We start from the raw sequence: 12,791 nt of genomic DNA, 5'->3' as shown, positions 1-12,791 counted from the left end.
TGAGTTTACGAGTCATGAACAAGCCGATATCATTTTTATGTATGGCAGAGCTGATGGTAACGTTAACCGAACCGCAGTTATTTTATTGCAGGGTGCCTAATGTCCGTGTGTTTTCCAACACATATCGTAGGCTGTCTGAATCTGGTATTCATCATGCTGAACCTGCAGTAAATCCAGGAAGACATAATGTCAATGTTGAGGAGCAAATTCTCGCAGCCTCCTTCGAAGCGGATCCTACCAGCATCAGAGTTGTAGCGAGAGATTTAAACCTTCCGATATGGAAATTGTGGAGTACGATGCACAACGAAATAAATATCCGTTTCACGGCACGGGTGTGCAAGGCTTGGAGGAAACGGATCCGGCGAGACGGATACGGTTCTGCCGTTTTTTGCTAAACGCAGATATTGACGACACGTGGTTCTTAAATTCCATCCTCTGGACTGACGAATCGAAGTTCTCCAGGGAAGGAATTATTAATTTCCACAACCTTCATGAATTTGAACACCAACAATAAATTTTTATAGTACAAAACACTTTTTCCTTTAATTCCACAAAAATCCATATTCACGACCTTTAACTGGTTCAGGTACCCTAATTAAAAAAGTTCAAGACTAAGCTAGGTAAATGATACCTCAAACGAAAGAGCAGTAACTAAGCATGTTTTCAAAGGTGTCTGAACACCTCTATGTATTTTATTTATTTTTTTAATTGGCATTAAAGATCAGATTTTTTATTTTCTTTCTTTTTTTGTAGAGCTTAAATGCTCTGTACATAACTTTTTTGGACACAATGGTGCTTCAAACTACTTTAGTACGATTGGGGACACATAAGACTACTGAAATAAATTTAAAAAACCGGACATTTCTGTTAAGATTAGAAGTTATTAGCATTTAATTGACCAATTTTGGGTTTTTGTACAAAAAATCGTAATAGTTCTCTTAAAAATCAAAAACCCACTAGAAAATAAAAATGTTTATATGAATATGTTCTACATGGGCTAGTATATCACCCCCTTAAAGGTTTGCACCCATCTACCAAACACCCTGTATTTCGAGTTAAATTAGCCACCTATCCAGTAAAACAAGAAGTACAAAGAATAGTATATAAGACAAACTAAGTGATTTCAACAAAGTAATACTATTGTCTTTAGGTCTTTATCTACCATTGTCATGAGGTAGATATCGAAAGTCATACAATTGAATACAAAACGCTTTTTTAGCTTATGATTATGTCCAACATAGTTGGATAGACTATTTATAGCAATTAGTAACATCGAAATTTTTTCGAAAATGGTGTGAATCGAATAGCCAGACAATGCACAGTCTGACAAAATGGAGTCGAGATTTTAGAAAAGATTTCAGTAATAATTAATAAAATTGATTGAAATAAAATGAAAATTACAGCGACCTCTCATGGGTAAGGTTGGAATCTTGAAGAGAAGAAGAGAGAGAGAGACCTGCGATAAGAAAACAAGGTTGAACTTGAATTATACAGGTTATTTTTACCTAGATGGCGGGAGTAGGAAATGCATTGAAAAATATGTTATTTAAATATTAAGAAAATTAAAGAAATTCAAATAATCAAACGTATAGCATAACCTATATGAGGCGTTTCAACACCGATGATTCGCTTTTAACAAATTTTACAGTAGACAAAAAAAATTATAAAATATCTATTTTTTAATGAAGACATAAGTACGTGAATGCCATACCCCTTGTTAACTTTCGAATGGGGCAAGATATCAGAGTCGGACAAAATTTGTCCTCTATCTGTATGGATTCTACTGATTTCTATAAAATGCAGAATTATTGTATAGACAATTTTACACCGACCAATAAGGAATATTTATTATAAAAAATTATATATCAGTATTAACATCAACAATTTTGTGACTCATCTGGTTATAAAAATTGACTCCTCGCATATATTATGATAATGTTATCCTCATGATTTTGAGGATTATTGATCATATACATTCCAAACAAGAGAAAAAAGCTATTTTTCATAGACATAAAATAATAAAATTGAATTCAAAATAGTTTTTGAAAATATTTTTTTTGAATTTCTACTTACTCCATCGTTATTCAAAAAAAACTCCACGAAGATAAGTAGAAAGAAATTAAGTTGAAAATAAAATCTCAACAAAGATGTGTGAATTATGCAAAGAAGTTACTTTCAGATACAAACCAGAATGAATATTGAATAATCATTTTTTCTATTCAATTTATTTCTAATTATTATACAAACTGTACATAAGTGATATTTTGAAGTCAACAATCATGGAATATATCATAATATTGTTCTTGTCTCCCATTTTACTTTTATGTTTTTCATCGAATTTATATTAGAATATATCATTTCTCTCAAATCTTATTTTGTAAAATTTTGGTAAATCAATATATATATATAATCTATATCACTAAAAATAACTTGAATATTTGCCAATGGTTGATAACATTTATTGTGACTATTAGATTTCTTGAAGATCTCGTTAAATGGTTATGTGGATCCCTCTTAATTTTGACACTTATTTTAGTGTTTTCGTATTTGTTTATTCAACAAAACAAGTTTGACTTCATTACAACTGTAAAAATGTAGTGTATAACGTTGCAATATTTTTAAATTATATATTTAAGAGTAATGACAGCCAACAAACAACAATAACAAGATCGGCCGAATTCCTCGAATTAAACATTAACACAGTGGAGAATCCTGATAAAGTACAAGTTATACCAAAAAACTATTCTAATTAGAATTCAACCTGTTGAATTTTCAAATGGTTCTCGATAGCTCACAGTCCGTACTTATGTCACTTAGTAAGAACAAGAAATTCAACGTTACCGATATATCAGCCATATTGCAGCTATCTATCTTTGATGCATGAGTCAAGAGTCAATGTTCTCTTTCTAAAAGCAAATCCAACCTATAATTTCAATATTGTCAATGTGTACAAATTATAACAAACGAATTCGCTACCCACTGGACAGATAGTCTTAGTAGCTGAGGCCAATATATGAAGAAGAAGAAGAACAACAAACGAAGTTGTGTGTTTTTGAGTGATAGGTGATAACTGATAAACTGATGTAAATGTAAATTTTATAGACCACTAAAACGTAGGATTCCGGTCAGCAGCGTGGTTTATGGTCATGTATTACCTAGTAAAATTTGAAGATGGGATTTACTACATTTGTAGTAAATCTCGAATAAATAAAACCACCACTTCTATAAGTGTGAGGTATACTGGAGGGGCTTGGTATTCAGCTACAATTATAGCTTCTAACAGTAAGTATATATGCCTACCATGTAGACTAAAAATCAAAAATTCATTCATCATAACAAATGCTATAATATGAAGGTAAAAAGAAGGTACTTAATATACTGAATTTCTTAAGTAAAGAAATGGAAAAGTGCATTCCAGAATTGGTAGGTTTGTCCTGGAGGAGGATTATATATCAATTAATAATATGTAATGGTGTTGATCTTCTAACAAAGATTTAGTCAATGTATGTGTGACATCTTTCACTTGATCTGAATGCTGCTGATTAATGTATTTACAAATAAATATAGAATTCTAGTGAATGATTGATTCCATATTATTTTTTAGATTGCATTCAAAAGTACTATGCTGAATAAATATGTTGAAGCAGTCTTTATTTTTGAAATTAATTTTTGAGTATGAATATAAAATTGTCAATTAGAACTATTGAGTTATTATAAAAAATGTACTTTTTTGGACCAAATTCCAAAATTTCAGAATTGAATTCAATAAGATGACTATGTAGTAGAAGCCTAGAAGTACACATCTAACCTAACCTAACCTAACCATTTTCAGATGATAAATCTGCCCTAGTAACATTGAAAACACAACTGGAGAAAGAAGAACACATCATAATCCATTCTGATGTAGAAACTGAAACAAGAAACCAAGATACAAACAATGATTTGGAAACTGAAGAATTGTTACAACCATATGCAGCCATAGTTGAAAACTCAAATATAGACACTATATCAGTTACTACCGAAAAGGACCTCAAAAAAGACAAATTTCCTGACAAATGTGAAGCTGCTGAATATAATTCAGTTAGTTTTGAGATATGATTAAGGATCCTATTTCTGTTAATGAAAACACACTCCTTTACACAAAAAATAACAACAGTATCACTCTGCAAAATTTACCAAAAAAAAAATTTTATTTTCATTTCAAGTAATTATCTGATAAATAGCAAAGGTAATGTGAGTTCGACAAATTTTGAGATGGAGAAAAATAATGTGACACTGGATATTGAAAAACGTATACCAACTGTTGTTGCTTCGTATGAAAATCCTATTTTGAATATGGAAGAGATACCTTCAAATGATGGAAATGTAATACATGATTTTCCGGAAATAAAGAAAAATCTTTATTTGAATAACATGAACCCAAGTTGTAGTGGAATATTGAACAGATCAACACTTTCTAATACAAATAAGAAAAATTCATAGTACCTGATGTTTTAGAAAATGATCTACAAGAAGTTATGTTCTTTTCAAAAAGATGTGACCATCTGAAATAGTTCAAAATGATTTTTAATTGATATCTCTTTGAAACAAAACAATATCATTTTAAAAAGGTGAAGGTTTGCTCAGTCCAGTTGATTCTATTTGTGGATTGTTAATTTCCATCAAGATACTACATGCCACTATCTGCTGCAGAGTGGACGATAATTATATATAATACCTAGGTGCACTCCAAGGGATATATACAGGGTGTCCCTGGACTTCCTCTTTTCCTCTCGGGAATGTATAGATGGGGTCAAAATATCACCAGTACTTCATATAACTTTTTTTCCTAAAAGTCTTCGTAACCAAGTTACGGGCCCTCGAAGTTACAAAATGAAAAATGTTTTTCTTTGATAACTTTTCAAGTGAATATTCAAAATCATCCAAATTTTGGTAATTGACTAAACAAATGAATTCCGTCGATGAGCTTTCATGCAGGAGTCAGTTGTTTTGCTACAAAATCAGGAACGGACTACCCCCGATGGTCCACACCCCAAAACTTTGAAATGACAGATATTTTTCAACAAAATAAGGTTACTTGGACAATTTTATGAATAAAAGTACTCGTGTGGAAAGTCGATCGGAGCAACGAGTCTTGATAAAAATGTAGTTCTACTCGACGACATCAAACCCGCTCGTCCACCATTATTTGAAATGAATAATTATCAAAGCAGAAATAATAATGATAACGTTAATTCAACAACATTTATAACAGGAATAATACAAAGTATGCTAAAATGAAGTCGTAAACAAAAAGTACAGTACCTATATGGAAGTTTAAGTCACAATTGTGATAGCAGATATTTTTTCAAAAGAAATATCAAGTTCTGTAGATTCGTGGTGTTTTTAAACTAACAAGCTACTCTACTATAAAATATCGAATTCATTCCATATTTTGTATGTACATAATACGTGTGGAATAATCACGTTTCGTGTTGATCAGTTATCTGAATCTCATGAAACTCAACATTCAAATGTTTCAAATTCTTCTTCACAGCTAAACTGTTGAGGAGTTTCACTGATAATTATAATTTTATGGGAGAAATTCTTTAACACGAATCTAAATTTAGCTGAAAAAAACGCACATCGGAAAAAATATTTACTATACTAATAAAAAGCAAACGAATGAACTACAAAAACGGCTGCACATGATCAGGTGAAAAATATCCAGGGAATAATATTTCTTTCACAGATGTTGACAAAAAAACCTTTTAAAAAGTGTTGATAAAAAATGAGAAACTGGAATGCGATTTTGTTTTGTTGAGTGGTGCGTTGTCATTGTATTGTCAATTTTCTATAGGATATTTTGAATTTTTTTGATATGGCCGAACAGTTTACATTCAATGAATATGCAGATATGCATGTATTTTATGGACGAGCATTTTGTAATGCTGCAGAAGCTCGTCGTCTGTATTCCGAGCATTTTCCCAATCGAACGGTACCATCAAGAGAAACATTCGAGCGTGTCGATCGCAGCTTGAGGGAGATAGGTATGTAATAATTGATAATTAATTTGAGCACGTTGTTTTATTTCGATATTATTGTAGGTACAGTTTTGCCAAAACGAGGTGGTGAGGGCGCTCCTAGGACTGTACGTACCGTTGTATTGGAGGAAAATATTTTGGAAGCCGTCGCTGATGATCCTTCAATGAGCATCAGAAATCTATCAGAACAGTTCCATACATCCAAGTCGACTATTCATAGAATAATTAGGGAACAACTGCTCCACCCATTTCACATCCAGAAGGTACATGCCATGACACCTCAAGATTTTCCAGCACGACTGGAATATGCCAATTGGTAGGCAAAGAGAGGATATGACTTTTATTAATCGAGTTTTATTCACTGATGAAGCAGGTTTCAGTAGAGATGGAGTTATCAACTCTCATAATCTCCATATATGGGCCGAAGAAAATCCCCATGGGATATTGCAAACCAAACACCAACGGAAATTCAACGTGAATGTTTGGGCTGGTATCATAGGAAACCATCTTATAGGACCATTCGTTCTACAGGACCGATTGAATGGAGAACGTTAGTTGGAGTTCATTCAGAACGATTTGAATGGACTTTTGGAACATGTTCCATTGCAAACCCGAAGAGATATGTGGTTTATGCATGATGGCGCTCCTCCTCATTTTAGTTTGATTGTGCGTGACCATCTGAACCATATTTTCCACAATAGATGGATTGGTAGAGGTGGGCCATATTCATGGCCATCGCGGTCTCCGGATTTAAATCCATTGGATTTCTTTCTGTGGGGGCATCTAAAAAGCCTTGTTTACGCTACACCTATTCACACAAGAGATGCATTGTTGAATAGAATAACATTACATTGTGAAGCCATACGAAACGACCCTGGAATGCTATTTCAAGTACAGAGAGGGTGTCTTCGCAGACTAAGAAAATGTATAGAGAGAGAAGGTGGTCATATCGAGCAGTTTCTGTAGCGGATTTTTCATTTCTGTTTGCTCTTGAGGCTCTTGAGTTTCGTTAGTTAAACGTGTTTGCATTATAAAAATTCGTTATGAACATTTTACCTATCATTTCCATTTTCCTTAAAAACTAATATTTTCGAATAATGGTAGACATCTCAGGATAAATGTTGTTGAATTAACGTTATCATTATTATTTCTGCTTTGATAATTATTCATTTCAAATAATGGTGGACGAGCGGGTTTGATGTCGTCGAGTGAAACTACATTTTTATCAAGACTCGTTGCTCCGATCGACTTTCCACACGAGTACTTTTATTCATAAAATTGTCCAAGTAACCTTAATTTGTTGAAAAATATTGAAAAATATCTGTCATTTCAAAGTTTTGGGGTGTGTACCATCGGGGGTAGCCCGTTCCTGACTTTGTAGCAAAACAACTGACTCCTGCATGAAAGCTCATCGAAGGAATTCATTTGTTTAGTCAATGACCAAAATTTGGATGATTTTGAATATTCACTTGAAAAGTTATCAAAGAAAAACATTTTTCATTTTGTAACTTCTAGGGCCCGTTACTTGGTAACGAAGGATTTTAGGAAAAAAAGTTATATGAAGTACTGGTGATATTTTGACCCCATCTATACATTCCCGAGAGGAAAAGAGGAAGTCCAGGGACACCCTGTATAGAGTCGATGAAAAGTAGATATCCTGTTTCATTCAGGAATGGTCATTGCAGAAAACCTATACAAAAGGTATAAGTGGGCTGGAGATCCATCAGATAACAACTACTTTCTTGGTTAACACTTCGATGAACATTGGATTACATCTGACGAATTCTCTTGGCAGAGTTCCCACAAGGGTTTATAGCAATCGCTTGCTATAAAGACGGAAACTTGATCGAACCATTCGGGATGATCAAGCTATAGACCGGTTTTGGGATATTTGCCCTTCATCAGCATAAGGTTGGATATATCAGATATAATCCAATGTTCGTCTAGGCATCAGCCATGAAAGTAGTTGTTTTCTGATGGATCTTCATTTTACCATATATCAATGGTATAGGTAAGCTGCAATGAGCATTCCTCTATGAAAATCAGGATACTTTTCAGCATTTAAATGACTTATTATATTTTTTAATTGATATACTTTTCCTTTACCAATGTGCTTTTAATTGTAAATGTTCAATTTTGTTTTTAGCTGAAGATAGAACATTTCTGGTAAAAAGAGTTGGACACAAGCAGCATTCGTGTTAATTTTGTAAGAAAATTCTCTTCCAGTTGCCCAGACATTGGTTCAAAGTTCATTTCAGAGAACCCGAAGTAATGGGATTGCACCAACAAAATTTTCAAAGAAGGAAAAAATAAATGACTTAAGGAAAAAGGGTGATTTTGAGTATAATCAACTGTGTGTAGATAGAGAAAACATTGTTATGAGAAATAGCAATATGGCAGATAGAAAAACTCGTCCTTGCCCCTCATGCTTGGGTTATTTTAGTAAAGATAACTTACGACAATATAAGAAGAAATGTTCACCGAAGAAAGGCGACAGATGCCTTCAAGGAAATTCACTCAGGCTAACTAATTATATTCATGTTAGGGCATCAGAGATGTTGCGAAACCAAATTGCTCCCAATATGTATAAAGATGAAGTTAGCAATCATTTTCTTTTTGATGAAATATGGATAGTTTACGGAAATTTCCTCTGCATTAAATACACTCAGTCTCATCTAAAAACACATATACGGGCCCAACTACGATTACTTGGGCGATTCATGTTACAAGCCAAAATAATAGATCCTAACATCAAGTGTTGTAAAGATTTAATGCATCCTTCTTGCATTGATACAGTGCGAAAGGCAATTGATGTAGTTGCTGGATTGAATCAAGAAAGTGGTATATACAAACATCCTACAAATGCAAGAACTTTGAGCACTGAATTTAAAAAAAATTCAGATGTGGTTTTATCTGAATGTGATAAAAATGAAGACGAACATTTACGTAAATTAACAAAAGCAATGACTCGCCGATATAATTTAGAATTGGCACCTTATATAAACCGAATATGTGAATTAAGTGAAAACAGAAATAACAGGTTGAAAGAAGTAAATAGTTTGCCAGAAAATAAAGACGTTGAGGATTATTTGGAATATTTAACTAAAGCAGCAGATTTCCATCACAATTGTTTAAAAATCAAATTTGTCTTTGAAGATTGGAATAAGTAATGTCAGTATATTTTGGTAGCATTGGCTGTTTTCAATAGAAAACGACCAGGAGAAACACAAAGGATTGAATTAGATGACTTCAATAAAAGAGAATGTGTGAGTGAAAAAGATTTTATAAATCTTACTGAACATGAAAAATTCAAGCTAGTAAATATATTCGTGTTGAATTTAAAGGTAAACTTGGCAATACCACTGCATTACTCGTAGATAAAAACCAGATTCTTCCTTATCTAAAAACTATTATCAAATATAGAGTGAAGGCTGGTGTTCATCCAGAAAACCCATATTTATTTGGCTTTCCATCAAAAGATAAATATAAAACTTATGACACTTACAGATGCAATCGTCTATTTTTAGAAGACAGCGGTATAAATAAAACACTAACACTCACTAATTTGCGAAAACATTTTGCAACAGAAGTTGCTAAGGAAGGTACTTCTCATGAAGAAGAGTTAAGAATTTCAAATTATATGTCACATAAATATAATATCACAAAACATTTTATGATCAAAGCACACCTTTAATAGATATCACAACAGTTTCTCAGCGTCTTGAAAAAAGTGCCAAAAAGAAAATCAGAAGCTCCTGTCCCAAAAAACAATGTAAACAATAATACTTTGAAACTAACAAGAGCTGAAAAGAAAGGTGTTGAAGGCATGGTACTAAAAAAATTGAGAGGGCTAAGAAAGAGCAGGGCTGAAGATGTAGAATATCAACCAGAATCGAATTCTGAAGATGATGAACTGGATCAAAGATTAATTAAATCCTTTCTAGGTACACTTTTATTTCATCTAATCAGTTGACTTGACATAGTATTTTGTAAAATTCTACCTTTTTCTGTATATATTCAGTTGGTTTTTATATTCCATTCAATATTTCATATATTCAAAAAATAGATATTAATGCTATTTAATCATAACTGAAGTTCATATCAAATCTTGACATCACTTTCATAAATAATATTGTAAAAATATTCGTCATTCAAAAGAAACTCTTTTCCATACTATAGAATAAACAGATTCTACAAATAATTAGATTTGGTTGTTATATCTTTTTAACGAGTTATTTGATTTTTATTCAAAACTAACCTAAGAGGAGAAGGCCGATATTGAAACTGGATAATTCACATTGTCATAATCATGCTAGAACTAGTGGTGACAATAGTCAGTGAAGTTACATCCTTTCATTCAGTAGGTCAAGGTTGGTTATTTGTAATCCCTGATACTGTAAAGTTTTAAAAATCGTACTTTTATGGAAATATCTTCAAATAGGGGGATAGATGTCTAAATGGAAATTATCAGGATGGTCTATCAAAACGTTACCAAATTTTTTAAACTAATCATGCTGTATGTTTTAACATCTATATTCCCGATAAACTGATTTCTAAAATAAATTGGCATAAATAATGGCATAATTAAGTGAATAATAATTCAAGTTGAAAAATGTACTTCGAAAGTTTTTAATACTCAAGTTTATGTATCAAAACTTGTAGCCAACAAATGTATTTTTAACATATTATATTATTAAGAAATGACTTATTTTGTAGGTAAATTCAAAAAGAGAAAGTTGTGGAGTTCTGATGAAAAATATGTAACACGAACTTACTTCAAAGATGAATTGGCTAACGATACTTATATTCATTCTGATAAAATACTTAAACTGAAAAGTAAATATGACGAAATACTGAAAAACAGGAGTGTTTCTATGATCAAACAGTGGTTGGAACGAGAAAAAAATGCAATAAAAGAACAAGCAGATGGAGTGAATGGTATAATTTTTCATAATTTTCAAATATATATTTTATATTGGAATATTTCATAGCAAAACGATCAAGATATTCTTCTATGGAAAGAGAGATATTAGAGAGAAGTACTGAAAAACACTCTATTGATGGATCTGAACCTTCATTGGTAGAACTTGAAGAACTAATTGAAGAACATGATGTACTGATGTACACAGAAGTGCTGACTCACTTCTACGCAAGTTCAGATATAGGCAGAGAAAAAGTAAATAATGTGAAGAAAAAAAATAGTTCCCAAAAGTTTCATTATTCCCCTGATTTATTTCTTTTTCTGGCTCTGAATTGAGTAGTGGGTCCGTGGAAACTCACTACCATGTTGATACCATGTATGAATTTTTTGTTCCTTGAAGGTATTTTCTTTCATAATTGTCGATGAAAAATCATTTTCTCCCAAACTTCCATTCAGCACTATTCACTTATAAGTGAATAGTGAATAATAATTATTAAAAAACATTGATGTTTGATATATTTTATTTCATTTTCAAAAGTATGAATGTTTTTCTCCTTCTATTCTTTATTTTTTTTTCAATTCATTCAGTGAAAACTGATTTTTCCCTGAATCTATATCTGTGAGTCTTGAATAAATTGTCTTGAAACAAAGATGTAGTTTTAATATTTTTTTGAAATGGGTCCTTAGTAAGATGTGAAGTTATCATTTGATGAAAACAGTGCTTGTACATAGTAACATTTTCATTTGAGAATAAAGTAATATCAAGCAACCAAGTTTTAATAACAAAAATATTTACAGTAATTTTTTAGTGATTTATTTTTGTGAGTGGAACGTTCAGTAATGCGTATGCGAAGTTGATGTGGGTACTCATTTTCATCGCTACAATATTGCATTCGAAAAGTTCACACATGAACATTGCTTACAATACTTCAGGAAGCTTGGGTCAATATCATTGCTGAACATTAAAATAATATAGTGACGAGTCATCCTGATTTCATCCAGGTTTGGAGACCAGCTCCCCTACCCTTTTGGCTGATTATTGGCCTTGAGAGGGACCAATGGGTACACAACTGATAGATGACGGCATGAAGTCCTTAGACATCAGTGCCGCCCTTCACGGGATACCCCTATCTGGCTGGGGTGGGATGGATGAAAAACTTATTCTTCCTTTAATGGGGGACATGAAGGCCTCATTCGACAGAGTGTCGGGGCCTTCTATATCGGGAGGGGTCGTCTAGAGCATAATCTGTGGCTTCCCTAACTAACGGGTTTAAAATAATATACACATGATTATGAATTAATATAGCATATAACAGGGGTGGCCAACTTGATTAGACATAAGATCTACTGTTTACTAACGAGACCCTGTGCGATCTACCACTCACATACTTCTTGAAATCTTAAATGAAACAGCATTGTGTTCAGTACACAGTCACAAAATATTTTTACTGAACAGTCTTAGGAGTTCCTTTTCGTATCACATATGAGATTGTTTGCTTAAATTTACTTGATACTTTGGAATGGAAGTCTGAGTTGATGATGTTTAATCAACATTTATAGGTCCTATCTGTATATTAGTGTGAGTATTGCGTCGCAGTATCTTCCACTAGTTTAGTATAATCAGGTTTGTAGTTGGAAATTGCCAACCTTAAAGAATCCAATGTATGAGCGTCTGTCAAGCGAGAACGGTGTTTATTTTTTGTTTGTTTTAAGTAAGAAACTGCTGACTCACATAAATATGTTGAACAAAACACGAATGAAGTTGTTTAACACATTTCTTCAAATTTGGATATTTTTCGTTGGAAACCAATGCCCAGAAATGTTGACCTGAGGATGACTTTGCTTTT

General features: G+C 32.7%; 1 protein-coding gene across 2 annotated transcripts; it reads left to right on the top strand.

Moving 5' to 3' along the window:
• Positions 1–2,595: 2,595 nt before the first annotated feature.
• On the top strand, positions 2,596–11,396 carry LOC141483337 (uncharacterized). Of its 2 annotated transcripts, XM_074177856.1 has the most exons (4): positions 2,596–3,282; positions 8,170–9,289; positions 10,740–10,961; positions 11,015–11,396. In XM_074177856.1, the coding sequence occupies exons 2-4, from the start codon at positions 9,286–9,288 to the stop codon at positions 11,278–11,280; spliced, it is 492 nt and encodes a 163-aa protein (XP_074033957.1). In that variant the 5' UTR covers positions 2,596–3,282; positions 8,170–9,285; the 3' UTR covers positions 11,281–11,396. The 2 variants fall into 2 exon arrangements, with proteins under 2 accessions (XP_074033957.1, XP_074033951.1); XM_074177850.1 differs by lacking the exon at positions 8,170–9,289 and having other exon boundaries at positions 2,602–3,282.
• Positions 11,397–12,791: the final 1,395 nt, after the last annotated feature.

The sequence above is a fragment of the Leptinotarsa decemlineata genome, unplaced genomic scaffold (genome assembly GCF_025532065.1).
Source record: "Leptinotarsa decemlineata unplaced genomic scaffold, Ldec_3_MD MMD2_P_RNA_scaffold_14, whole genome shotgun sequence".
NCBI classification, from domain to species: domain Eukaryota; kingdom Metazoa; phylum Arthropoda; class Insecta; order Coleoptera; family Chrysomelidae; genus Leptinotarsa; species Leptinotarsa decemlineata.
This window is presented reverse-complemented; position numbering and strand designations above follow the sequence as displayed.